This window comes from Cololabis saira, chromosome 18 (assembly GCF_033807715.1).
Source record: "Cololabis saira isolate AMF1-May2022 chromosome 18, fColSai1.1, whole genome shotgun sequence".
NCBI classification, from domain to species: Eukaryota; Metazoa; Chordata; class Actinopteri; order Beloniformes; family Belonidae; genus Cololabis; species Cololabis saira.
This window is the reverse complement of record NC_084604.1, coordinates 1758902-1784774: the sequence shown is the minus strand read 5'-3', so window position 1 is coordinate 1784774 and position 25873 is coordinate 1758902. Positions and strand designations below refer to the sequence as shown.

The 25873-nt window shown below is 41.4% G+C and overlaps 1 protein-coding gene across 1 annotated transcript in view; it reads right to left on the bottom strand.

The window, feature by feature from the left end:
• The window catches only part of LOC133464409 (laminin subunit alpha-4-like), a 106939-nt gene that overhangs the window by 25477 nt on the left and 55589 nt on the right, over positions 1-25873 (bottom strand). Inside the window, exons 14-27 of the mRNA XM_061746358.1 lie at positions 25346-25462; positions 25042-25190; positions 23234-23375; positions 23054-23147; positions 22855-22971; positions 21390-21575; positions 19432-19571; positions 17410-17574; positions 15207-15352; positions 10892-11054; positions 10662-10795; positions 8589-8760; positions 2790-2921; positions 2564-2706 (exon numbers count right to left, since the gene is read on the bottom strand). Coding sequence (XP_061602342.1) covers positions 2564-2706; positions 2790-2921; positions 8589-8760; positions 10662-10795; positions 10892-11054; positions 15207-15352; positions 17410-17574; positions 19432-19571; positions 21390-21575; positions 22855-22971; positions 23054-23147; positions 23234-23375; positions 25042-25190; positions 25346-25462 — 2000 coding nt within the window. The remainder of the gene's footprint in view (positions 1-2563; positions 2707-2789; positions 2922-8588; positions 8761-10661; positions 10796-10891; positions 11055-15206; positions 15353-17409; positions 17575-19431; positions 19572-21389; positions 21576-22854; positions 22972-23053; positions 23148-23233; positions 23376-25041; positions 25191-25345; positions 25463-25873) is intronic.

The window sequence follows — 25873 nt, the reverse complement described above, 5'->3', positions numbered from 1 at the left end:
GCAATTTAACTGGATAGTTTTTATTAAAGGCCCAAATGAAATAGAATAACGAGGCTGTTTTTAAAATGTAAGGAGTAAAAAGTACAGATAATTGTGTGAAAATGTAAGGAGTAAAAGTAAAAAGTCGTCTGAAAAATAATTACTCCAGTGAAGTATAGATAACCAAAATTTCTACTTAAGTAAGGTAACAAAGTATTTGTACTTTGTTACTTGACACCTCTGGGCTTCAACCCTCCGCTGGAAAAGCCCAGAGGATCCAGAGATTTGCTCAGGAGTCGGTGACACCGTAACTCTGAGGATCTTCTGAGAATCACACGTCTACTTTCATTGTTTTAAATCCACTAGTGCAGGGCTCTGCAACCTTTATTATCAAAAGAGCCATTTTGTACGACGGACTATTAGGGTCAAATTAGGAACAAACGAGAATAAAGTCGTAAAATTACGAGAAAAAAGTTGTAATATTACGACTTTATTCTCGCAACAATATGACTTTAATCTTGTAATTTTACGAGAATAAAGTCATAAAATTACGATAATAAAGTCATAGCCTAATGTTGCGAGAATAAAGTCGTAATATGAGAATAAAGTCGTGATTTTACGAGAATAAAGTCGTAAAATGACAAGATTAAAGTCATATTGTTGCGAGAATAAAGTCGTAATATTACGACTTTATTCTCGTAACATTAGGCTATGACTTTATTCTCGTAATTTTACGACTTTATTCTCGTAATTTCCAATTGTCTTTGTCTTAGTTTGGCCCTAATACTCCGTCGTAAATTTGCGTAAAAATTGTCGGGAGCCGCAAGAAATGACAGGGGTTTAAAAGTTTTCATCTCTTATTTATTTGAACTGTTACAACCCCTAAATATAACAGCAGAAGTTTGTAGGCGTACTTTGAAATAAACAACAAAATAAACTAATAATATGACTAAAAATGAATTCAGAAATATCATTTATTAGGGCCCGAGCACCTTCAGTGCGAAGGCCCTATTGTATCTGTAGGAATTTTTTTTCTTTTTCTTTTTCTTTTTCTTCTGACGAAAGGAGGGCCTTTTTTTCCCCCTAAACGTGCCCAAAAAGTCACCAAATTTTGCATGCAAGTCAGGCCTGGCGAAAAATTTGATATTTAATGGTTTACATTAATGGGCGTGGCAAAATGGCTCAACAGCGCCCCCTAGAATACTTTTCTCTGCCATAACCTTTGAATGGTTTGACATAGGAAGTCGTGGGTGGTGTCATCGGACTCTGTATTGAGTCCTTAAGCTTCGTTGGCCTTCATTAGCCCCGCCCCTTCTTCTGATTGGTTGTCCCTTTTTTCTGCTATAACTTTTGAATGGTTTGACATAGGAAGTCGTGGGTGGTGTCATTTCTGATATGCTTATGGGAGCGGTGGCCGTGAGTGCGAGGGCCCGTTCATCGCTGCTTGCAGCTTTAATTTATGTTTGTTTTTCTTTTTTCAAGGCCAACGAGAGCCGCTACAATGGCCACGGTTACATGATGGTTTTTAATTCGGAATTAATTATTCCAAATTAAATCATTCAGAATTAAACTATTTTCCTTTGAGTTTACATGGAAATAGTCATTCTGAATTGAGGTTTCCATGGAAAACACGTTTGCTGGTCTTTCTCCAATTCCTCTCCAGGTCTGGGGGTTGGGAAGGTTCTGATTGGATAGGGGGGGGACCGGAAGTTAAACTACCGGAAGAAAAACTAACTTAGCCGCTACAACTTTGAAAAGTTCAGCATTTTGATGTTTCCTGTTTCCATCTGTTCTTTTAATGATTTCTATTTATTAAATAAATGGTCTCTGCTCTTGACCAGCGTTTACTGCTGCTGCATCTGGAAACTTTGTTTGGAAAACCAGCCCGAATATTAGCAATAACCCGAATTTGCACGGCCATGTAAACACCAATAACCCCTTTGAATAACCAGAATTTGCTCATATTCCGGTTTTTAAAAACCCCAATATGAGCCCTGGGTTACTCCTTTTAAAACCTGAATATTGGGTCATGTAAACACCAAACGGAATATCCCCATCAAACGGAACAGGAATTTGTTTTCTGCACATGCTCTGTTCACAAGGAATCCTGGTCTTTTGAGTCCAGGAAGTTCTTATAAACACGGAGAAACCAAGACCAGGAGGAGACTAATCACTTCATAAATGTAATGAAGGATATGAACATTTCTGCATTTGTAGACGCTAGAAAGTACCGGGATAGAAGATTTACAAGAAGGAGAGAGAAAAGTTGTGTGAAGCAGCATTTGTTTTGAATTTAGATACAGGAAGAAGAAGCAGAAGTGATGGGACGTAGACAGTGTAAACATGATCAAGGAATTATTCTATTGGGATTTAAAATGAGAATAAACCAGCCACTTACCTCGGAATTAAGTTTAATTCAGAATGGCCATTTTCATTCAGAATTAAGTGTTTACATGGTGATTTTTACTCATTTTAAATCGGATTTAATTTTAATTTTGAATTAAAGAGGAATTAAACTTCCCATGTAAACGCCCTGAATGAAGATGAAGAGCATGCAGTTGATTTTATTTGATATGTAACCCACCTGGACTTGAGGATGCTGGAGGGAGCCCCCCCTATGTAGATGTCTGAGAAGGGCAGGGTGGTTTTGGGGTTCTCCATGGACTTAACGTGGCTCTTGTCCACCAGCAGGATCACCTTCTTGGACTGATGGTAGATCACCGACACCTGCAAGAACGGGACAGCACAGGTCACACCAGCACATCCACATGTCTGGACCTCTATGAGCTGAATAGGGAGCGATGATCCACCTCGTGGTATCTGGCGTCGTTTATCTGAAGCTTCGGCAGCTTCTCATCGAAGAGATTCGGCCCGTTGCTGAAGCCAAAGTCATACATTAGGCGCAGGAAACCGTTCTTTATCTCTAAAAGGAAGAAATGATCCTGAAAAACAGAAAATAAATGATCAGTATTTGCTTCTTTTGATGATCAACAATCTTACTGAAGAGACTTTTAGTGATGATTTGGTAATGTGATAGAAATGGCTCAATAGTGACCTTGAAAAAAAAGATATACGGGGCCAATTTCAACTTTGAATCAAAAAAACTCAATGTATTGCATCCAATAACAGTCCAGGCTCACGTTAACCGCTTCATTAACCGCTTCATTAACCGCTTCATTAACCGCTTCATTAACCGCTTCATTAACCGCTTCATTAACCGCTTCATTAACCGCTTCATTAACCGTCCATCGAGCCGGGCCGGGGCTTAAATCCTCTAATAGCCCCTGGACTTGCATCACTCGAATTAAAAAAAAATCATTTTTGTTCCCACTGGTGGGCCTGTAGCTCCTATAATGTAATTATTTCCTGAAGATGTAATAAAATTTGCACTTAACTCAATCGAAAATGTAATAAAAGTGTACGGTATGTAGTATACGGTATATAGTATGCAGTATGTAGTGTACGGTATGTAGTATGCGGTATGTAGTATACAGTATGTAGTGTACGGTATGTAGTATACGGTATGTAGTATACAGTATGTAGTATACGGTATGTAGTATACAGTATGTAGTATACGGTATGTAGTATACAGTATGTAGTATACGGTATGTAGTATGCGGTATGTAGTATGCAGTATGTAGTATACGGTATGTAGTCTATGGTATGTAGTATGCAGTATGTAGTATGCAATATGTAATATGCGGTATGTAAGATGCAGTACGTAGTATACGGTATATAGTATGTAGTATGCAGTATGCAGTATGCAATATGCAGTATGAAGTATGCAGTATGTAGTATGCAGTATGTAGTATGCGGTATGTAGTATGTGGTATGCAGTATGCAGTATGTAGTATGCGGTATGTAGTATGTGGTATGCAGTATGCAGTATGTAGTATGCAGTATGTAGTATGCAGTATGTAGTATGCAGTATGTAGTATGCAGTATGCAGTATGTAGTATGCGGTATGTAGTATGCGGTATGTAGTATGTAGTATACAGTATGTAGTATACGGTATGTAGTATGCAATATGCAGTATGCAATATGAAGTATGTAGTATGTAGTATGCGGTATGTAGTATGTAGTATGCAGTATGTAGTATGCAGTATGTAGTATGCAGTATGTAGTATGCAGTATGCAGTATGTAGTATGCGGTATGTAGTATGTGGTATGCAGTATGCAGTATGTAGTATGCAGTATGTAGTATGCAGTATGTAGTATGCAGTATGTAGTATGCAGTATGTAGTATGCGGTATGTAGTATGTAGTATACAGTATGTAGTATACGGTATGTAGTATGTAGTATGCAGTATGTAGTATGCAGTATGTAGTATGCGGTATGTAGTATGTAGTATACAGTATGTAGTATACGGTATATAGTATGTAGTATGCAGTATGCAGTATGCAATATGCAGTATGAAGTATGCAGTATGTAGTATGCGGTATGTAGTATGTGGTATGCAGTATGCAGTATGTAGTATGCAGTATGTAGTATGCAGTATGCAGTATGTAGTATGCGGTATGTAGTATGTGGTATGCAGTATGCAGTATGTAGTATGCAGTATGTAGTATGCAGTATGCAGTATGTAGTATGCGGTATGTAGTATGCAGTATGTAGTATGCGGTATGTAGTATGCGGTATGTAGTATGTAGTATACAGTATGTAGTATACGGTATGTAGTATGTAGTATGCAGTATGCAGTATGTAGTATGCGGTATGTAGTATGTGGTATGCAGTATGCAGTATGTAGTATGCAGTATGTAGTATGCAGTATGCAGTATGCAGTATGCGGTATGTAGTATGCAGTATGCAGTATGTAGTATGCGGTATGTAGTATGCGGTATGTAGTATGTAGTATACAGTATGTAGTATACGGTATGTAGTATGCAATATGCAGTATGCAATATGAAGTATGTAGTATGCAGTATGTAGTATGCAGTATGCAGTATGTAGTATGCGGTATGTAGTATGCGGTATGTAGTATGCGGTATGTAGTATGCGGTATGTAGTATACAGTATGTAGTATACGGTATGTAGTATGCAATATGCAGTATGCAATATGAAGTATGTAGTATGTAGTATGTAGTATGCGGTATGTAGTATGTAGTATGCAGTATGTAGTATGCAGTATGTAGTATGCAGTATGTAGTATGCAGTATGCAGTATGTAGTATGCGGTATGTAGTATGTGGTATGCAGTATGCAGTATGTAGTATGCAGTATGTAGTATGCAGTATGCAGTATGTAGTATGCGGTATGTAGTATGTAGTATACAGTATGTAGTATACGGTATGCAGTATGCAATATGAAGTATGTAGTATGTAGTATGCGGTATGTAGTATGTAGTATGCAGTATGCAATATGCAGTATGAAGTATGTAGTATGTAGTATGCAGTATGTAGTATGTAGTATGCGGTATGTAGTATGTAGTATGCAGTATGCAGTATGTAGTATGCAGTATGTAGTATGCAGTATGTAGTATGTAGTATGCGGTATGTAGTATACGGTATGTAGTATGCAGTATGCAGTATGCAGTATGTAGTATGTAGTATGCAGTATGTAGTATGTAGTATGCAATATGTAGTATACGGTATGTAGTATGCAATATGTAGTATACGGCATGTAGTATGTATGTTGTAGCCATTTCTTCATTTCTTATCCTTAGTTTAGAAAAAAGTTTAGTTCAGGATGTTTATGAAGTTGATCTGTTACTTTGAATTATCTTGGCTTGGTAATTAGTTTATGTTAAACAGTACCTGAGTTTATTTTATTTATTTTATTTAATAATAATAATTGTTGGATGGGTGGGGCCGGGACACACCCCTCATGATTGGGACCGGTGTGGTGTGTGGGTGTGTGTGCGTCAGTCAGGTAGAAATGTCAGACAGGAGGCGGCTGTGGTTAAATGCCAATTTTGACCATTTCACGCTGTTTTAGTTACTTTTCTATATAGTTTTCGTTTCGTTGGATTTTTCCCTAATTGTGGAGCCGCATGGATTTATGATTGTAAGCCCCTTTTATGGAAATAAATATTGGAAAAAAGGAAAAAGTCGCAACAGTGAAGTGTGTAAAATCACCACGGTTTTGCTTCCCGTCAATGGCATCGTGTTCCTCGGATGCCAGGACAATGTAGTATAGGTATGTAGTATGCAGTATGTCGTATGAAGTATGCAATATGTAGTATACGGTATGTAGTATGCAGTATGTAGTATACGGCATGTAGTATAGGTATGTAGTATGTAGTATGCAGTATGTAGTATGCAGTATGTAGTATGTAGTACACACTCAGTACGTTTACATGCACTAACAGGAAGTAGAATTGTTGCTTTAATAGAAGTTTTAAAGCCCATGTTTATTAGAACCTGCAGAAAACCAGGTTTCTAGACGCTCTGAAGAAGAATCATGACTTTCAGGGTCCAGTTGGACCAGGGCTGGTGTCGGACCCGGCTCCGGACCCTAAAGGTCCCTAAAGCTGTGTAATGCTTGCTGACCTGATATTCTTTGGCAGGTTTTGGTCGAGCATATCTGTACTCTTGCTCAGGTGTCTTAAGACTTGGTCCACTGTACCAGTCAAAGCAGAAGTGAATAATCTCTGTGCCGGCAGGCACATCATTCAGTAGCAGACTATGGTATCGCCCAGCGATTGTTCCAAACGTTTCAGCTTTCAGGAAAGACCAATGGCGTATGGCATACATGGCATCAACAACTACTGCTGTTTTTCGGTGTTCTTTAGGCAGGTCAGGGACGCATTCACAAGGCGTGCCTTGGTACCTGTTCGCATCCTGCCATCTTCCTGGAAGAGGCAAGGGGGGAGGTCACTGCACTCGTGGTTGCCTATAAAGTCAACGATGTTGAGTTCTCCACCACTGGCTATGATTTGGGTCATGCGCAGGAGGGCAGTTATTTCATTGCTCTTGCCAGGTGCTGAAGATTTTCCCTTACTCTTTTTGGATTTGGTGTTTTGCGTATGGAAAGTGTTGAGCTTCATTATACTTGTCTTTTTCTGATCACTGGACAGTGACTCACACAATGCCTTCAGACCCAGTTCTTTGACACGGATCAAGTCATCCTTGACTGTACAATCAGCACACTGTCCCGTAGATATGTTGATTATGGATGGTGTTGTCACTGTAAACGGGTTAGTCTCCACTGCTGCCATGACCTTGACTACCATCTCTGCATCGCGGGTTACACAGCCTTAAACCAGACTCTTGGTGTGGGCTGGATGAGTGGAGGTGGAGCATTGACTTCAGCTCTGCAGAGCCAGCTGCAGTGAGTGGTTTTGTATAGACCCATTTTGCCCGTAATACCATACATTATTTATTATGACTGCAGCCATATTGACATTGACAACCAGATACACCCAATCATAAAAATAAGTATTCCAATGGTTTTCTCATGCTCTGAAACCATGAAACAGACACCAAGTTTGCATTTCTAGCCCATTTGGTTCAAAAGTTATCACCAAGCTATGTTTTGATAAGTGGCCAATATTAAGGTGGCCATATTGAATTTCCAGCAAAAAATTGGCCAGGTAGTCCATATAGGTTGTGTTCCTACTGGGTCATAGATATTATTTCTGGTGGACTACCTTTTATAGCAGGGCAAATGCAGCACACTAAGAAAACAGGGGACTTGCCCCCCGGGTATTCTGTCTTAACCTTCAATGTCTTTATCTTTAATTTAATCCAGACCTCTTTTATGTTAATATTTATAATTATTTTAATTTGTTGTACATTATCTTTGTTACTTCATCCCAGTAGTTGATGGGAGTGGAACTCTTCGGGCTTTGTTTCCTCCATGCATGGTTTTTAAAACAAATTTGTGCCAAATAAATAACTGAACTGAAATGAAACGGCAGCGAGTGGAGACCACGGGGCTCAGGGAATCTGATGGTTTCGGACTCTGACTCTGACATGCAATCTGACGTACAAACGTCACAACCACAAATCCAAAAGAATAGCGAGGTTGCAGGTCGTGCAGCGTGAGGATTGTCAGCAGGATCGCCACCTGGAAATACGGAATTTTTACGTAATTGGGAATTAAAAGTTGCATTCCGTATTGGTTCAATACGGAACGCCGTTTATTCTGTATTTCACAATTATCCCACGATGCACGTCTGTCACACACACACAAACATGAACAACGCACTAACAATAATGAACAACATAAAGGACAGGATATATTAAAGACAGCAACATGGGTTGGTTCGCTCTGTTATTTATTGATGTCAAGGTGAAACAAATATTATTTCCCACTACATGCAAAGTGAGATATTTCAAGCCTTTATTTGTTATAATTTTGATGATTTTGGCTCACAGTTTATGAAAACCCAAATAAAAAAAAATAAAAAAAAATTGAATATTTTATGAAATCAATAAACAATTCAATCATCAAAATGATAACAGATAAAGGCTTAATATATCTTGCATGTAATGACACTATGTAATATAGTATATTAGTTTCACCTTTTAAGTTGAATTATTGAAATAAATGAACTTTTACACCATATTGTAATTTTCCAACCTTCCCTGTCTGATCTGCACCTTCATCAGGAACAGATCAGACAGTCATTTACATTTAGTACTGGGAACATAGTGAAGCTACACCTACCCCGTTCACCATGAGTAACAGGACACCGTTGTTGGCGACTGTTCGCACGGCGATGTCAAATCTGGTGACGATGCTGAACTTCCCCCTCCTCTGGATGTTACTGATGAGAGCGTATCCTGTCCCGTCAAACAGGTAGCTGGCGATGCGACTCTGAGAGAACGCCAGCTTATACCTGAGAACACAATCAAGAGTGTGAGAAGGTCACGGTTAAACATTTTATCATCTTGTTGATCAGTTTTGTTGAGAGGCCGCTGGGCTCCTTCAGGATATCAGATCAAGGTACAAAGAGGAAGGGGTTTAGCGGCTTTTAGGGGCCTAAAATATACATTTATTTATATTTATGTACAGAAATGGGCAGCTATGTGTGTGTGTGTGTGTGTGTGTGTGTGTGTGTGTGTGTGTGTGTGTGTGTGTGTGTGTGTGTGTGTGTGTGTGTGTGTGTGTGTGTGTGTGTGTGTGTGTGTGTGTATATACAGGACTGTCAGAAAATTAGAATATTGTGATTTTCTGTAATGCAATTACAAAAACAATTAAAGCTGCAAGCAGCGATGAACGGGCCCTCGCACTCACGGCCACCGCCCCCCATAAGCATATCAGAAAAGACACCACCCATGACTTCCTATGTCAAACCATTCAAAAGTTATAGCAGAAAAAAGGGACAACCAATCAGAAGAAGGGGCGGGGCTAATTCAGGCCAATGAAGGTCAAGGACTCATTACAGAGTCCCATGACACCACCCACAACTCTCTATGTCAAACCATTCAAATGTTATAGCAGGAAATAGGGACAACCAATCAGAAGAAGGGGCGGGGCTAATTTTCACCAATTATGGTAAAGGACTCTATACCGAGTCCCATGACACCACCCACGACTCTTTATGTCAAACCATTCAAAAGTTATGGCAGAGAAAAGTATTCTAGGGGGCGCTGTTGAGCCGTTAGGCCACGCCCATTAATGCAAACCATGACATATCAAATTTATCACCAGGCCTGGCTTGCATGTAAAATTTGGTGACTTTTGGAGAACTATCAAATATGGACCAATCAGATGAAGGGGACGCGCGCTTTTTCGCGTCTAGCGTTGCCACGGTAACACTTTTGAAAGAGAAAAGTAATGCGCGTAGTCGCAAGATGAAGACGCACATTTTGAGGTATAACACACCTGGGTGCACGTTACGGTTCGGGCCGTATTAATTGCCGAAGGAATGGCATAAATTGCGCCAAAATTACACAATAAATTAAAAATGGCCGACTTCCTGTTCGGTTTCGGCCAAGGCGCCAAGAGACTTTTCTTTAAGTTGCAACATGATGCAGGTGTGTACCGATTTTCATGCATGTACGTCAAACCGTATTGTGGGGCTTGAGGCACAAAGTTTTCCGGGGGGCGCTGTTGAGCCATTTTGCCACGCCCATTAATGTAAACCATAAAATATCAAATTTATTGCCAGGCCTGCCTTGCATGCAAAATTTGGTGACTTTTGGGGAACTATCAAATATGGACCAATCAGATGAAGGGGGGCGCGCTTTTTGCCGTCTAGCGTCGCCACGTTAACACTTTTGAAAGAGAAAAGTAATGCGCGTAGTCGCAGGATAGAGACGCACATTTTGATGTATAACACACCTGGGTGCATGTTACGGTTCGGGCCGTATTAATTCTCGAAGGAATGGCTCATATTGCTCCAAAATTACGCGATTAATTCAGAATGTTTAAAATGGCCGACTTCCTGTTCGGTTTCGGCCATGGCGCCAAGAGACTTTTCTTTAAGTTGCGACATGATACAGGTGTGTACCGATTTTCGTTCATGTACGTCACACCGTATTCTGGGGCTTGAGGCGCAAAGTTTTTTCGGTCTGAACCAACCTTCCTTCCTTCCTTCCTTGACCCGAAGACAGCACATGGGTTAATTGTTGTCTTTTTACATGTACAAAATCAATCAATCAATCAATCAATCAATCAATCAATCAATCAATCAATCAATCAATCAATCAATCAATCAATCAATCAATCAATCAATCAATCAATCAATCAATCAATCAATCAATCAATCAATCAGATCAATAGAGTCCTGGGTACCTGGGGCAGGGTGGTGACGTCACCATGTTGATCTTGTGAGTCTCTCTAAAGTTGTAGATGCTGATGACCTCGTTGTTGAGCGAGGCCAGCTCGATGCAGCCCACGAACGGAGCCAGGCTCAGCGGAGGAGGCAGCTGGTGGGAGAGAGGGAGAACAGTCGTGTGTCGTCAGAGGACAAAGGATGTGATAATACCGGAGGATCTGAACGGAGGAACGTTGCCGCCGAGTACCGTGATATCCGGGGGGACTCCGCCCACGAAGAACACCGTGTCCTTGGCGTCGATGTCGAACAGCGAGTCTGTGCCTGTAGCTTCTCCTTTCTGAATGAACTTCTGTTCGTCCGTGGAGCTCTGGCTGGGGATGGTCAGGAACACCTTTCCATGTCTGCCCAGCCTGGAATCAGATAACCACAATAAAGGAGCCGTTTAGACAACTTGATGAATCTGTTCACACCTTCAATAGAGGGAACGCACATGACGTCACAGATGAGACTTCACAGCGGGTTAAACCACTGAGTGTCAGAAAGACTGAGTGACAGAAAGACTGAGTGTAAGAAAGACTGAGTGACAGAAAGACTGAGTGTAAGAAAGACTGAGTGACAGAAAGACTGAGTGTAAGAAAGACTGAGTGTCAGAAAGAAAGACTGAGTGTCAGAAAGACTGAGTGTAAGAAAGACTGAGTGTCAGAAAGACTGAGTGTAAGAAAGACTGAGTGTTAGAAAGACTGAGTGGTAGAAAGACTGAGTATCAGAAAGAAAGACTGAGTGTCAGAAAGACTGAGTGTAAGAAAGACTGAGTGTCAGAAAGAAAGACTGAGTGTCAGAAAGACTGAGTGTCAGAAAGAAAGACTGAGTGTCAGAAAGACTGAGTGGTAGAAAGACTGAGTGTCAGAAAGAAAGACTGAGTGGTAGAAAGACTGAGTATCAGAAAGACTGAGTGACAGAAAGACTGAGTGTCAGAAAGACTGAGTGTCAGAAAGACTGAGTGTCAGAAAGACTGAGTGTAAGAAAGACTGAGTGTCAGAAAGAAAGACTGAGTGTCAGAAAGACTGAGTGTAAGAAAGACTGAGTGGTAGAAAGACTGAGTATCAGAAAGACTGAGTGACAGAAAGACTGAGTGTCAGAAAGACTGAGTGTCAGAAAGACTGAGTGTCAGAAAGACTGAGTGGTAGAAAGACTGAGTGTCAGAAAGACTGAGTGGTAGAAAGACTGAGTGGTAGAAAGACTGAGTGGTAGAAAGACTGAGTATCAGAAAGACTGAGTGTCAGAAAGACTGAGTGGCAGAAAGACTGAGTGGTAGAAAGACTGAGTATCAGAAAGACTGAGTGTCAGAAAGACTGAGTGGCAGAAAGACTGAGTGGTAGAAAGACTGAGTATCAGAAAGACTGAGTGTCAGAAAGACTGAGTGTCAGAAAGACTGAGTATCAGAAAGACTGAGTGGCAGAAAGACTGAGTATCAGAAAGACTGAGTGGCAGAAAGACTGAGTGGTAGAAAGACTGAGTGTCAGAAAGACTGAGTGTCAGAAAGACTGAGTGTCAGAAAGACTGAGTGTCAGAAAGACTGAGTGTCAGAAAGACCGAGTGACAGAAAGACTGAGTGGCAGAAAGACTGAGTGTCAGAAAGACTGAGTGTCAGCGTAAACTTTCAGTTTGAGCAACTGGAAAACATCTAAAATGGGAAAGAGTTGTTGTGCGATCAACTGTACTCATAGATTTAGCAAGAAATCAGAGTTATCGTTTTACAGACTGCTGAAAAATAAGCTTAAGAGAGACAAATGGATCGCTGCAATTCACAGAAACAACTGGATTCCAGACACCGAAACGTGGATTTGTGGTTCCCATTTTGTATCAGGTAATGTTGGATTTTTGGGTAGCTAACGTTAAACGGTCAAATCATAAAGTTCGGTGTCCTCATCACTTTAATTTCTACAACAAATCCTGCCTTGAAGTCGGACCAAGCGCCAAGACTTTTGTAAGCCTTCAAGCTTTGCTTCGTGTATTTCCCCGGCGTAGAAATTAAGTTCATATAAATATCAGGAAACTGGATTGGTGGCCAAATATTAATGTCCATGGACCACTGGTTCTTGGTAACTGTACCAAATATTAATTTCCATGGACCACTGGTTCTTGGTAACTGTACCAAATATTAATGTCCATGGACCACTGGTTCTTGGGGTAACTGTACCAAATATTAATATCCATGGACCACTGGTTCTTGGTAACTGTACCAAATATTAATGTCCATGGACCACTGGTTCTTGGTAACTGTACCAAATATTAATATCCATGGACCACTGGTTCTTGGTAACTGTACCAAATATTAATGTCCATGGACCACTGGTTCTTGGTAACTGTACCAAATATTAATGTCCATGGACCACTGGTTCTTGGGGTAACTGTACCAAATATTAATATCCATGGACCACTGGTTCTTGGTAACTGTACCAAATATTAATGTCCATGGACCACTGGTTCTTGGTAACTGTACCAAATATTAATGTCCATGGACCACTGGTTCTTGGTAACTGTACCAAATATTAATGTCCATGGACCATTGGTTCTTGGGGTAACTGTACCAAATATTAATGTCCATGGACCACTGGTTCTTGGTAACTGTACCAAATATTAATGTCATGGACCACTGGTTCTTGGGGTAACTGTACCAAATATTAATGTCCATGGACCACTGGTTCTTGGGGTAACTGTACCAAATATTAATGTCCATGGACCACTGGTTCTTGGTAACTGTACCAAATATTAATGTCCATGGACCACTGGTTCTTGGTAACTGTACCAAATATTAATGTCCATGGACCACTGGTTCTTGGTAACTGTACCAAATATTAATGTCCATGGACCACTGGTTCTTGGTAACTGTACCAAATATTAATGTCCATGGACCACTGGTTCTTGGTAACTGTACCAAATATTAATGTCCATGGACCACTGGTTCTTGGGGTAACTGTACGGGTCACTGTCAAGTCCAACTGCCTTTAATTTAAGCCGATAATCGTCTGTTATCCCGTCTTCTCCACTAGTTGCAGCTGTTTTTGCTGATGTTTTACCACTCAGTGTGAGTAAGGCGGCTGGTCCAGTGGGGAAGTGACGTCAATGCAAACCCTCTATTTCCACTTAGGCTGTATCACTGTGTTAAGGTAACACCACACGTTCTGGTCAGACAGCATGAAACTAAGATGTTTGGTGAGGTTTGGCAGTTTCAGTTCACTTTCATGAGTAATAATGTTTTCTGCATTATGTGTCCACCTTTTTTTTTTTTTAAACTTTCAATCAATTTCCATCAAAAATTCCATCAACAATTACAGTGTCAGGTTTTACATACTTCACAAAGCAATTCTTCTCATATGTGGTGTTGTCATCTGGCTATAATCTGTCCATTTTTCCCATTTTTCCTGAAATTGTGTCTCTTGTAATCGTAGTTTATATGTCATTTTTTCCATTACAATATTTCTTCTGCTCAGCCACGGCCCCGTGGTCGCTGGTTCTGCTTTACACCATAACCTCGTTATTGCTTTATTAATTGCCGATAGAAGAACTTTAACAAGATATTGATCCTCTTTTTGTATTATATCTTGTGTAAAATTTCCCAAATAAAGTATCTTACAAGTTTTGGGAATCTCGTATCCTACTATTTTTCTTAAAACCCGCCATATTTGATCCCAATATCCTATTATCTTCTGGTAAGACCAGAAAATCTGCATATGAGCCACATCCCTGTGTCCACATAGTGTCCAGCACGGCTGCTGCTTACATACAGTTTCCTTCCTAATGTTTGGAGTTATAAAAAATCTGACTACCGTATTTTCTGGACTATAAGCCGCTACTTTTTTCATGGTTTTCAACCATGCAGCTTATACAAAGGTTCTATTCTGTGGATTTTTCTTCCACCGCTCGGTGGTCTAACCGGAATTAGAATCAAAACTAAGACAAAATAAATGCAAAGAAGAATACGCTACTTCTTCTTTAGCAGATAGAAGTAGAAGCAGATTTCAAACAGATAAATAGATAAATAAATACCGGTTATTTTCTCTTGGTTCTGTCCCGTTTTAATCAGCAAAGTTGCTGCCGTGTTAAAAGACACTGTTAGGAAAGATCTATTTAGGTACAAACATGAACATCATTTACAGTTCAAAATCCTTCTGTACATGTAGTAAATATCTAATCTAACAACAGAAATATCTGCAGCTGAAATATCTTTTTTTTTAAATAGAGCAGATGCGGCTTGTATGCAGGTGCGGCTTATAGTCCAAAATACGAACAATTTTCCAATTGAATTCTCTCCAGATCCTGGATCTAGTGGCCGTGCACTCCGTTTTACAAATATTAAACCGTTCCTCCTCAGTTATCCATTCTCTCAACTCTTTTTCCCATTTTTCTTTGATATAAAGAGAGGAAGTCTTCCTGCAAGACAGCAAACCTTTGTACAGGGTTGAGATTACACTACATGTTTTTCTTTCATAAGCTTTCAAAAACACATCAATACCTTCATGATCAGTGTCAGATCATGTGTCCACCTTAACATCCTTTACCTTTCTATCTTGATGAAGTTGAAGACGGCCGGCCACTGGCTGACGGGCTTGGAGCTCAGAGCGATCTCCACATCCTCCGCCCCGAGCTTGTAGACGAACACCAGGTTGTCGTTCTTGATGGCCAAACCCATGTAGTCTTTTTTACCCTGAAGGCAGAAACGTCACGGCATTCACTTTCCCATCAAGCCTTTTGTTTGCTCACTTTACAAGAGTTTACCACACTCTTTACCTTCAAAGGTTTTTGTAAAGGTTTCCAACATGGAGAGGGGATTTAACTTTACATACTGACTTGACATTTACATGCAGTCAAAACCTCGGGTTAAAGGAGCTTGAGGCCGGATTGAGGCAGGATTTATGAAAAAAATTCGTATACGTTTTAAGTTCGAACTTGTCAGATGAAGCGTTCCAAACCCAAAAGAATGAGCCCTCTAGCGTATCTCTCCGTTGCCTTGAACAGGCTGTGTGCTGCAAAATGTGCTGCAATTCGGGCCCAAATTTCCCGCGCTGGGCTGCGGATGTGACGTCACATGACGCTGCATGCAAGTTCTCCCCGTTCTCCCGTGCCGGTTTCGCTGTTGGCTGCAGTACCCCCAACGGCCGTCGTGGGGAAGGGTGGCGCTAGAGAGTCTCATTTCTTAAAAGGAGCCTCATGCTCCTTTAAGGTCAATATTCCGGTTACTGGAACATTGGGAATATTCCGTTTACATGGTAATTAATCATTCAGGATATCTGGATCAAACCAGCGACGCACGGAGAACATCATCACGCAATTACCGTCATTTCCGCTTCTTCTTCCTGTATCCAAATTCAAAACAACAACAACAACAACAGCAGCACGGCGGATAATCGGACTCGCTGGTACCGTCTTCTTTCTTGTCCCTAGTTCGCCTTTTCCAGCGTCTTCCAGCGGAGCTTGATCTGGTCTGGCGTTCCTACAAATGCTGCTTCACGCAACTTTTCTCTCACCTTCTTGTAAATCTTCTATCCCGGTACTTTCTACCGTCTACAAATGCAGAAATGTTCATATCCTTCACTACATTTATGAAGTGATTAGTCTCCTCCTGGTCTTGGTTTCTCCGTGTTTAGAAGAACTTCCTGGACTCAAAAGACCAGGATTCCTTGTGAACAGAGCATGTGCAGAAAACAAATTCATGTTCCGTTTGATGGGAAAATCCTACGGAAGAGTATTAGGGCTATGGAGAAAAATAAAAATAATATTGGAGAGGAGGAAGATTTTTTTTTATTATGCACTTCGGAAAAAAGTCGAAATGTCGAGATTAATGTTGAAGTACAATTTCGAGAAAGAAGTCGAAATGTCGCGAAAAAGTCAAAATTTCGTGAATAAAGTTGAAATGTTGAGAAAAAAGGCGAAATTTCGACTATTTTCTCGAAACTGTATTTCAACATTAATCTCCACATTTCGACTTTTTTCTTGACATTTCGACTTTTTTCTCGAAGTTCACAATAAAAACAAATCTTCCCCTCACGAATATTTTTTCTCCTGTATGGCCCTAATACTCTTCCATAAAATCCCGTTAGTCTTTACATGACCAAATATTCAGGTTAGAAAAGGAGTAACCCAGGGCTCATATTTAGGGTTTTAAAAACCGGAATATGAGCAAATTGCAGTTATTCAAAGGGGTTATTGGTGTTTACATGGCCGTGTAACCGGGTTATTGCTAATATTCCCGTTAGAAAAGGGTTATTGATGCATGGAAACGTAGTCAGTGATGTTTCAAAAGCACAACCATCCTATTTGTGGCTCATGCTGGGGCTTTTATTCCACGCTTAAAAAGCAGCAAGCGCACACTTCCCTGTATGGATTTGTACCCCAGAAAGGGCCGAGGTGAAGCAACGTTAAACCAAGGCAGAGAAACAGAACTCACAACTAGTGCTTTTGTGCGATAATGGGCTGGACAAAGCAGCACTTCTGTAAATGAACCCCAGCACACATGCACCGTTAGTCTCTCGTGTCTCTGGGAAACCCTTTGACAGAAGCAGTTGCTTGATTTCAAAGACTGTTGCTTCTACTACCAACATCATTGCCAACTATCCACATCCACAAGATCCTACCAGCATGTTTCCCCTGGTTTGGGTCCCTGGCTGCAGGTCTGGGACTGCAGGTCTGGCTTAGCACCTTTACTATCTGAACCTGGACCAGGAGCGGCAAAGCAGCGTTATTTATTCTGCCTGGGTTCCTCACATTTCTGTCTCCCAGGTACAGGATGAACCGGTCTTCTATGGGGTCCTTGTCCGGGTCCACCCTCATGAACAGGCTGATGGAGGTGACGGTCTGCAGCTCCTCCAGGTTGCTGATGGGCTGAACCTGCACCGAGGACTGCCCGTTAAACTTCATGGAGACCTGGACCTGATGGAGGAACAAATGAGAGAGAGACTGAGAATTTCTTCCTGTTTCGTCTCCATAAACTCCACAAAGACATACAGTCAGGACTGGAGTTGAGGGGGGATGAGGGGGGATGAGGGGGGATGAGGGGGGATGAGGGGGGTGGGGGGTGAGGGGGGATGAGGGGGGATGAGGGGGGATGAGGGGGGATGAGGGCGGATGAGGAGGGATGAGGGGGGATGAGGGGGGATGAGGAGGGATGAGGGGGGATGAGGAGGGATGAGGGGGGATGAGGAGGGATGAGGGGGGATGAGGGCGGATGAGAGGGGATGAGGGGGGATGAGGGGGGATGAGGAGGGATGAGGGCGGATGAGAGGGGATGAGGAGGGATGAGGGGAGATGAGGAGGGATGAGGGCGGATGAGAGGGGATGAGGGGGGATGAGGGGGGATGAGGGGGGATGAGGGGGGATGAGGAGGGATGAGGAGGGATGAGGGGGGATGAGGAGGGATGAGGAGGGATGAGGGGAGATGAGGGGGGATGAGGAGGGATGAGGGGGGATGAGGAGGGATGAGGGGGGATGAGGGCGGATGAGAGGGGATGAGGGGGGATGAGGGGGGATGAGGAGGGATGAGGAGGGATGAGGGGAGATGAGGGGGGATGAGGAGGGATGAGGGGGGATGAGGAGGGATGAGGGGGGATGAGGGCGGATGAGAGGGATTAGGGGGGATGAGGGGGGATGGCACCCCCCCTGAAATAAAAACGGTCCAAATCATCCCCCCCTGAAATAAAAACGGTCCAAATCATCCCCCCCTGAAATAAAAACGGTCCAAATCATCCCCCCCTGAAATAAAAATGGTCCAAATCATCCCCCCCTGAAATAAAAACGGTCCAAATCATCCCCCCCTGAAATAAAAATGGTCCAAATTATCCCCCCCTGAAATAAAAACGGTCCAAATCATCCCCCCCTGAAATAAAAACGGTCCAAATCATCCCCCCTGAAATAAAAACGGTCCAAATCAACCCCCCCCCCCCTGTAAAACTGCCATCCCTCCTTTCCATCCCTTATGTCATTTCATCAATGAATGTGGTTTTACTGCTATTTCAACATTTAGAGTCATCACCAGAAAAATAACACCAGAAAAATAACTTATTTGACCATTTTCACCTGTTTCAAGTACATTTTCACTTGAAATAAGTAAGAAAATCTGCCAGTGGGACAAGATTTATCTTCTTATTACAAGCAAAAAAATCTTGTTCCACTGGCAGATTTTTCTACTTATTTCAAGTGAAAATCTACTTGAAACAGGTGAAAATTGTTGTTTTTTCCAGTGATGAGTCTTGTTTTAAGTGTAATGAGATTTTTTTACTAAAATGAGACATTTTAACTAGAAATAAGACAAATATTCTTGTTAAGATTGTGAGTTTTTGCAGTGATCCATGTTACTTATCCTGTGAAGGACAGAGTCATATTGATAAGTTCAGAAAAGTGTTTTTTATTGTTGTGTTTTGATGTATTTGATGTAAGCCCAGTGGATATTTAAAGCTTACAGAAGGCTGCATTTAACTGCTGCTATGTCATTCCTGCAGTATTTCTGCAGCTGTTTTGGTCACTGCTATTATTTGTAATATATTATATTATTTGTAATCAGCACAAATGATCTGTTCCCATATGATCAAATCCACCATCCCCCCTGATTTCTTTTTACAACTCCAGTACTGAATGTATCACCAACACTTTTTCCATGTTGATCCAGAGCAGTGGGATCAAGAACATTAGTAAAGTCCAGTAAAACCACTCCTACTCTTTCACTGATTTGTCTGAAAGTCAGTTGTAATAATGCAGGAGACACAAGCGTGGTGTCAGAAGAAGCGGACTGACTTTCCTGGCCACGCTCCGGGCCTGGGCGATGAGCTCCCGGATCCTCACGATGTTGCTGGTGACGTTGTTAAACGGCTTCTTGTCCTCCACCACCTTCAGCTTTCCCAGCAGCTCCGGAACCAGCACATTCAGGTTATCCACTGGAGACAGGGACAGAAAACAGAGAACACGGTGCATAGTGAGAACCTCATGAAAAAACTAAAGGTTAGGCTGGGTTTTCATTATCCAAATAGGGCCTGCCTTCATTTAGCAGCTAGGAAAACACTTATACAGGCTACGTTCTACGGAAGAGTATTAGGGCCAGGCAGGAGGAAAATAAAAATAATATTTTAGAGCAGGAAGATTTTTTTTTCATTATGCACTTGGAGAAAAAAGTCAAAATGTTGAGAAAAAAGTCGAAATGTCGAGAAAATAGTTGAACAACAAGGTTCAGAATACAAGAATTGGCTTTACGATATTGATTTCAAACACATATCACACATATACTACTACTAAACATTCATAAATGGCTTGAGCTGTCTTATTTACTCTTAATGTAAAGAAAACTGTCTCCATGTGTTTCTCTATACGTGATAGGGCTGCTAATGACGTATTTGAGGTATGGATCGAAAATGAAAAAATTGATGTAGTGACCGAAGTCAAGTACCTAGGCATTATTCTGGACAAGAATTTAAAATTCGACAGTCAGGTTAAGCAAATTTCCAAGAAGGTCAAACCAAATCTAAATTTATTTCGTTATATTTGAAGGAATTTGTCATGTTAAACTGCCTGATTATACATGCATGCATTGATCTTTTCACATTTGTCATATTGCATCACATCATGGTCATTTGCCTCTCCAACAACTCTAAAACCTATAATATCATTATACAAGCAGGCAATAAAAATTACGGAACAGAAACCTATGAGATGGCACCGCTGTGAAATTTTAAGAAAACACAACCTTTTCACTTTTGAAAACTTTGTGAATTTTAGTAGTCTTAAACTGGTTTTTAAATGTTTCCATAATCATGTTTCTGTTCTCTGAAGTAGTTACTAGGTAGAGTAACCACACGGGCCTCCACCAACGGTGATTGTCGTTTCCCCAAGTATAAGACCTCTTTTGGTGAGTCTGTCTTTTCTGTGAAGGTGCAAAACTCTGGAATTCTTTACCCACTAATTTAAAATGAGAAACGCAGCAATATTTTGGCAATATTTTCAACAGAGGACTCAAACTATGGCTCAAATCTAAACAACAGTGCCTACATGAATAGGTCAGGTCTGGTTCTGCTCTGGAATTATTTTGTCTTTGCTTTATATCTTATGTCATCCTCTAATTTTATTATATATTTTATTGTCTGTACTTTTTTAAAAGCCTCCTGTGGACAAGTGTTGCAAATTAGCATGTATGCTGAAACACTCAAACAGTGCATTTGGTTTGTCCTATGTAATTGTGATGTCCATACCAAATAAAGAAATAATAATAATATGCAGTTGCATAACTTCAGAAACGTACCCTTAACGTTCCACTCCAAGGATGTAAGTTAGTTAGTTAGTTAGTTAGTTAGTTAGTTAGTTAGTTACGGCTGCTGCTGCAGAGCTGTCAGTCTCTCTCCTAACTGGATTTGATTGGCCAGAGGAGACATTTACACTTTATTCACCAAATTGTATTTCAACTTTATTCTCAAAATTTCGACTTTATTCATGAAATTTCTATGGAGTGAATGGAGGACTGGAGTAATGAGCTCACGTCTTTTAGTGTTAGTTAAAACGGGCAGCTGCATTTTCCACTAGTGATAGTGTATATTGATAGTCTCTAAAAGGTTCCAGACGTTGTGTGGACACAGCGAGCAGCAGGAGAGGGTGGCTGTTGTTACCAGCACATTGCAGACGGCAGACGAGGCTGCTGGCTGTTCTGTTCTGTTCTGTAACGGCGACTGCTAGAATGGGAGGTTGTAAATGTGATTGGATGTGGGTACCTGCTTCCCCGGCCGAGGCCACAGCCTGGTCGTACGCAGATGCCGAGTATTGGTTGTTCCTCATGTTGGCGTCCCACTCCTCCACCTTGCTGCTGATGGGGGTGATGCTCTGGAAGACGGTGGCTGAGCGGTTCAGAGTCCCTTCAGCCACTTCCAGAGTATAATCCAGACGCTGCGGCGTTCTGTCTGCACACGGTGGACATGGAGACAAAAGTGAGGAGCTGAACGAGCACACTGAAAAAAATGCATCTAAGCACATGTAAATATAACATATTTCATCATCCTTCGACTGTCGTCGAGATCCTCCATGTCACTTCCTAGCATATAGCATATATTAATCTGTGATATTAACAATTAAAAATGAAGTTTGTTGCTTTACATGAATACATCTAGTTTTGAACTTAATCTGCATTTGTTCAAAAAACAAGACATTGTGCATTTTTCCTTAACCAGCAGTATTTCTGTAATCCCAGTAATCTTTTCATTTACACACAAACAACAAGAAATGATCTTGTTGTGTTTACTTTTCCTTTAACAGTTTTAATTTATTGGGCAGATTGACCAACGTTTAGATGAAACATGCTTTATTTGTTTAAGTAGAAACCACAGTCAAAAATATCTTGCTTGATCTACTTTAAAAAAAATTAAGGCAACTTTTTCAGATGAGATTTTTATGTAGATCAAGAAAGACTAGTCTTTGTATAAACTACTCAAATTTTAGTATGTACAAAATTAATTTATAAGTAAAGTCAACTTAATTTTTTTATTTCTTTTTATTTTTACTTTTTTCTTTTTGGCGTCTAGTGTCGCCACGGTAACGCTTTTGAGAAAAGTAATGCCCATCATCGCAGGATGGAGACGCACATTTTGACGTATAACACACCTGGGTGCATGTTACGGTTTGAAGAAGCGGCCGAAGAAATGGCATAAATTGCGCCAAAATTACACGATTAATTAAAAATGGCCGACTTCCTGTTTGGTTTAGGCCATGGCGCCAAGAGACTTTTCTTTAAGTTTGCGACATGATACAGGTGTGTACCGATTTTCGTGCATGTACGTCAAACCGTATTGTGGGGCTTGAGGAAGTTTTTCTAGGGGGCGCTGTTGAGCCGTTAGGCCACGCCCATTAATGTAAACCATTAAATATCACATTTTTCACCAGGCCTGGCTTGGTGCAAAATTTGGTGATACAATAGGGCCTCAAATTACGTTTATTGGAAAGTGTTTTTTTTTTTTAATTGCGTAATTTGTCTTTTTTTTAATTACATTAATTGAAATTTGATTTCTTAGGGAGGGACAGATAAAATAAGCTTAGTCTTCTTTCTGTTCCCTTTTGTTCAAGGAAAGATTTTTGTTGTAATCATATTGAACTGTTTTGTTTTTCTTTTAATGAATGAAATGAAGAATAAATCAGTAACATCACATTCATCACATTCCCCTCCCAAGCGGCCGGAGATCTTCCTACCTGTGTGGATTTCACCGATGTCCTGCACTAGTTCTTCAAGTTTTCTGGAGTTCTTACTCATCGTCTCCTGCGTCTCCTTGATGTAGTTTTGCTGATCCGCCACCTCGCTTTCTACTTCTACAGCAGCAAAGACGGGTTCAGTGACGGCCGTACAAACTTCCCACAACAACAAGAGTCACGCCGTCGTGATGTTTCCTACCTGCTTGCTCTGAATGTAATGAAACAGACTCCTTGAAAATGTTGTCGCTCTGAGTCACCAGGTACTCCATCTGTGAGTTGATCAGGGTGATGGCCTGGAAGACAGGAAACTGGAGCGTAAATGTCTGGTGGAGAAAGACTTACAGGACATGACTGAAGTCGCTTCTGTAGCGCCACGTACGTCTTCAGCCCGTTGGGACAGGCTCATGGTGGTGAGGGAGGTGATGTTGGCGTCGGTCACGTATTTCACTATGTTGCTGTAAACGTTGGCAGCACTTATGGCTCTCTGAACGAATCCGTTGGCATCGCTTTCCTTCAGATCTCTGGAGGAGACAAAGTGGTTTAAAATCATGTTCTTTTTATGTCAAGTACTGACCAAACAACAAACCCAACAGTTAGACGTCAGTTTCACGTATATTTTGTGTTTTTTTTGTCATATTTATGCTAGTACCTTTTCAACGCATTTCATGGCAGCTGCCAAGCAAAATAATATTTTGGCTGCAGCCTTGAAAACAAATCTGTGAAGGAAACAATTGTAAGTCTATCCAGAAATCTAAATGAACTGAAAAAACAAACCAAAAGTAACCTATCAAAACAAATGTGGGACCATTGTTTGCTGCAGCGAAGCTGATCGCACACAAACGATGCGATAAGCTCCAAATTCTAACAATCGTCTGGTCTCCAGCTACCAGCCAATACAGCCTGTTTGGACAAGCCTGTACACTTGTAGCCTGTACACTTGTAGCCTGTACACTTGTAGCCTGTACACTTGTAGCCTGTACACTTGTAGCCTGTACGTTTGCAGCCTGTACACTTGTAGCCTGTACACTTGCAGCCTGTACGTTTGCAGCCTGTACACTTGTAGCCTGTACACTTGTAGCCTGTACACTTGTAGCCTGTACACTTGTAGCTTGTACACTTGTAGCCTGTACACTTGTAGCCTGTACACTTGTAGCCTGTACACTTGTAGCTTGTACACTTGTAGCCTGTACACTTGTAGCCTGTACGCTTGTAGCCTGTACACTTGCAGCCTGTACACTTGTAGCCTGTACACTTGTAGCCTGTACACTTGTAGCCTGTACACTTGTAGCCTGTACACTTGTAGCCTGTACACTTGTAGCTTGTACACTTGTAGCCTGTACACTTGTAGCCTGTACACTTGTAGCCTGTACGCTTGTAGCCTGTACACTTGTAGCCTGTACAACTGCTGCCTGTACACTTGTAGCTGCACTGTGCTCGTTAGCTCTGGATGGTTTTACAGCATAGAGGTTTTCACAACTATTAGATTTGTCAGAGTGCTTCTTTGTTGTTCAAACACTTTCAAAACATCACTGATGCCATCTGTTAGGATTTCATGAAATTGTTAAAAGCTCAAAGAATGTATAACACTGGTGGGCTTTCTCTTTATATTCAAAGTAACCTCGTATGGATTAAGACACGGAGCCCCCCCCCCTGGTGGTACAGGTAGACTAGATTAGATTAGAGGTTAAATACAATACACATACCATTGTTGAAGAGGAGACGGTTGGGAAAAGCAGATGCTTAGCATTGGGGGGTCTTATCTGTGTTCTGGGTGGGCACCCCAGGTGAGAGAAATAACAAAAGAGATGGAAGTCACACGTTCCGGGGGTCTTTCCCGTAGCTGGCTCCACCGATGAAATTCATTTGCAAAGAACACCCCCCTTTTTAGTATAAAAAGGAACTGGATCGATGACCAGGGGTGCATTTCTCTCTTACCTCTGTGGTTTCCAGACAAATGTACCTCTGGCCGGAAAACCTTGTACTTGACATATTAAAAGCTTGTATTAACCTGTGATTCTATTCCACTAGTTTTCTTATGGTTCGCCAGACATACGAACACGAATCTTTCACATCTGAATACCATTTTAAACAGCAGAGCTGAAAAAAGCCCAGACCAATGCTGCACTTCTCTGTGTCAAGAACCGTTGCTAAGGCTACGGCATGTAGCATTTCAGAGGTGTGTCTCACTCTTCCAGCTCGTTGGCCTCTCTCTCCAGCTCCTGGGCGTGATCGTCGGCCCGCTGAACCAGATCTCTGTCAGCCAGCGAGAGGCGTTCCGTCTTCTCCACCAGCTTCTCGCTGGCGCCGTCAATCGCAGCGTGGTACTGTGTCACATTCTGCACACACACACAAGCTTGCAAAGTTACCTCGGATGACTAAAAAGGTCAAGATGTTAAAGAGCACTCTGGGAATCCACAAGCTCATCATCATAATTTTTCCCGTGAGAATCATGAGATGGTAATAACTGCGCGAATATTTGCACAGGCCTCACCTGCACCAAGGCGTCCACCTCGGCCGCCGCCCCCTCAGCTTCAGAGATGAAAACTCTGCTTGTTTCCAGGGTTACGTTGATGGCCGACTGGTCTTCTGCCAGTCCTTCCTGCCTCGCCTGGAACAGGGGAAACAAATGAGTTCATTGAAGCATGTAGACTTTTGTTTCTGCACAGATCTTGCTTGAGTGGCTCATATTAAGATGTTTAATTTTAACACGAGAGCTTGTTACGACTGTAGCGTATTTAGCTCATAAGGGTAACTGATTGTGATACATTCATGGATCAGCTATTACAGCGGTCGGCAACCCAAAATGTTGAAAGAGCCATAGTGGATCAAAAACACAAAAAACAAATATGTCTGGAGCAGCAAAAAATGAAAAGTCTTGTATCAGCCTTAGAATGAAGGAAACACATGCTGCATGTTTCTATGTTAGTTAGAACTGGGGGGAGATTTTTTTTTCAATATGCACTTCAAGAAAAAAGTCGAAATGTTGAGAAAAAAGTCAAAATGTTGAGATTAATGTTGA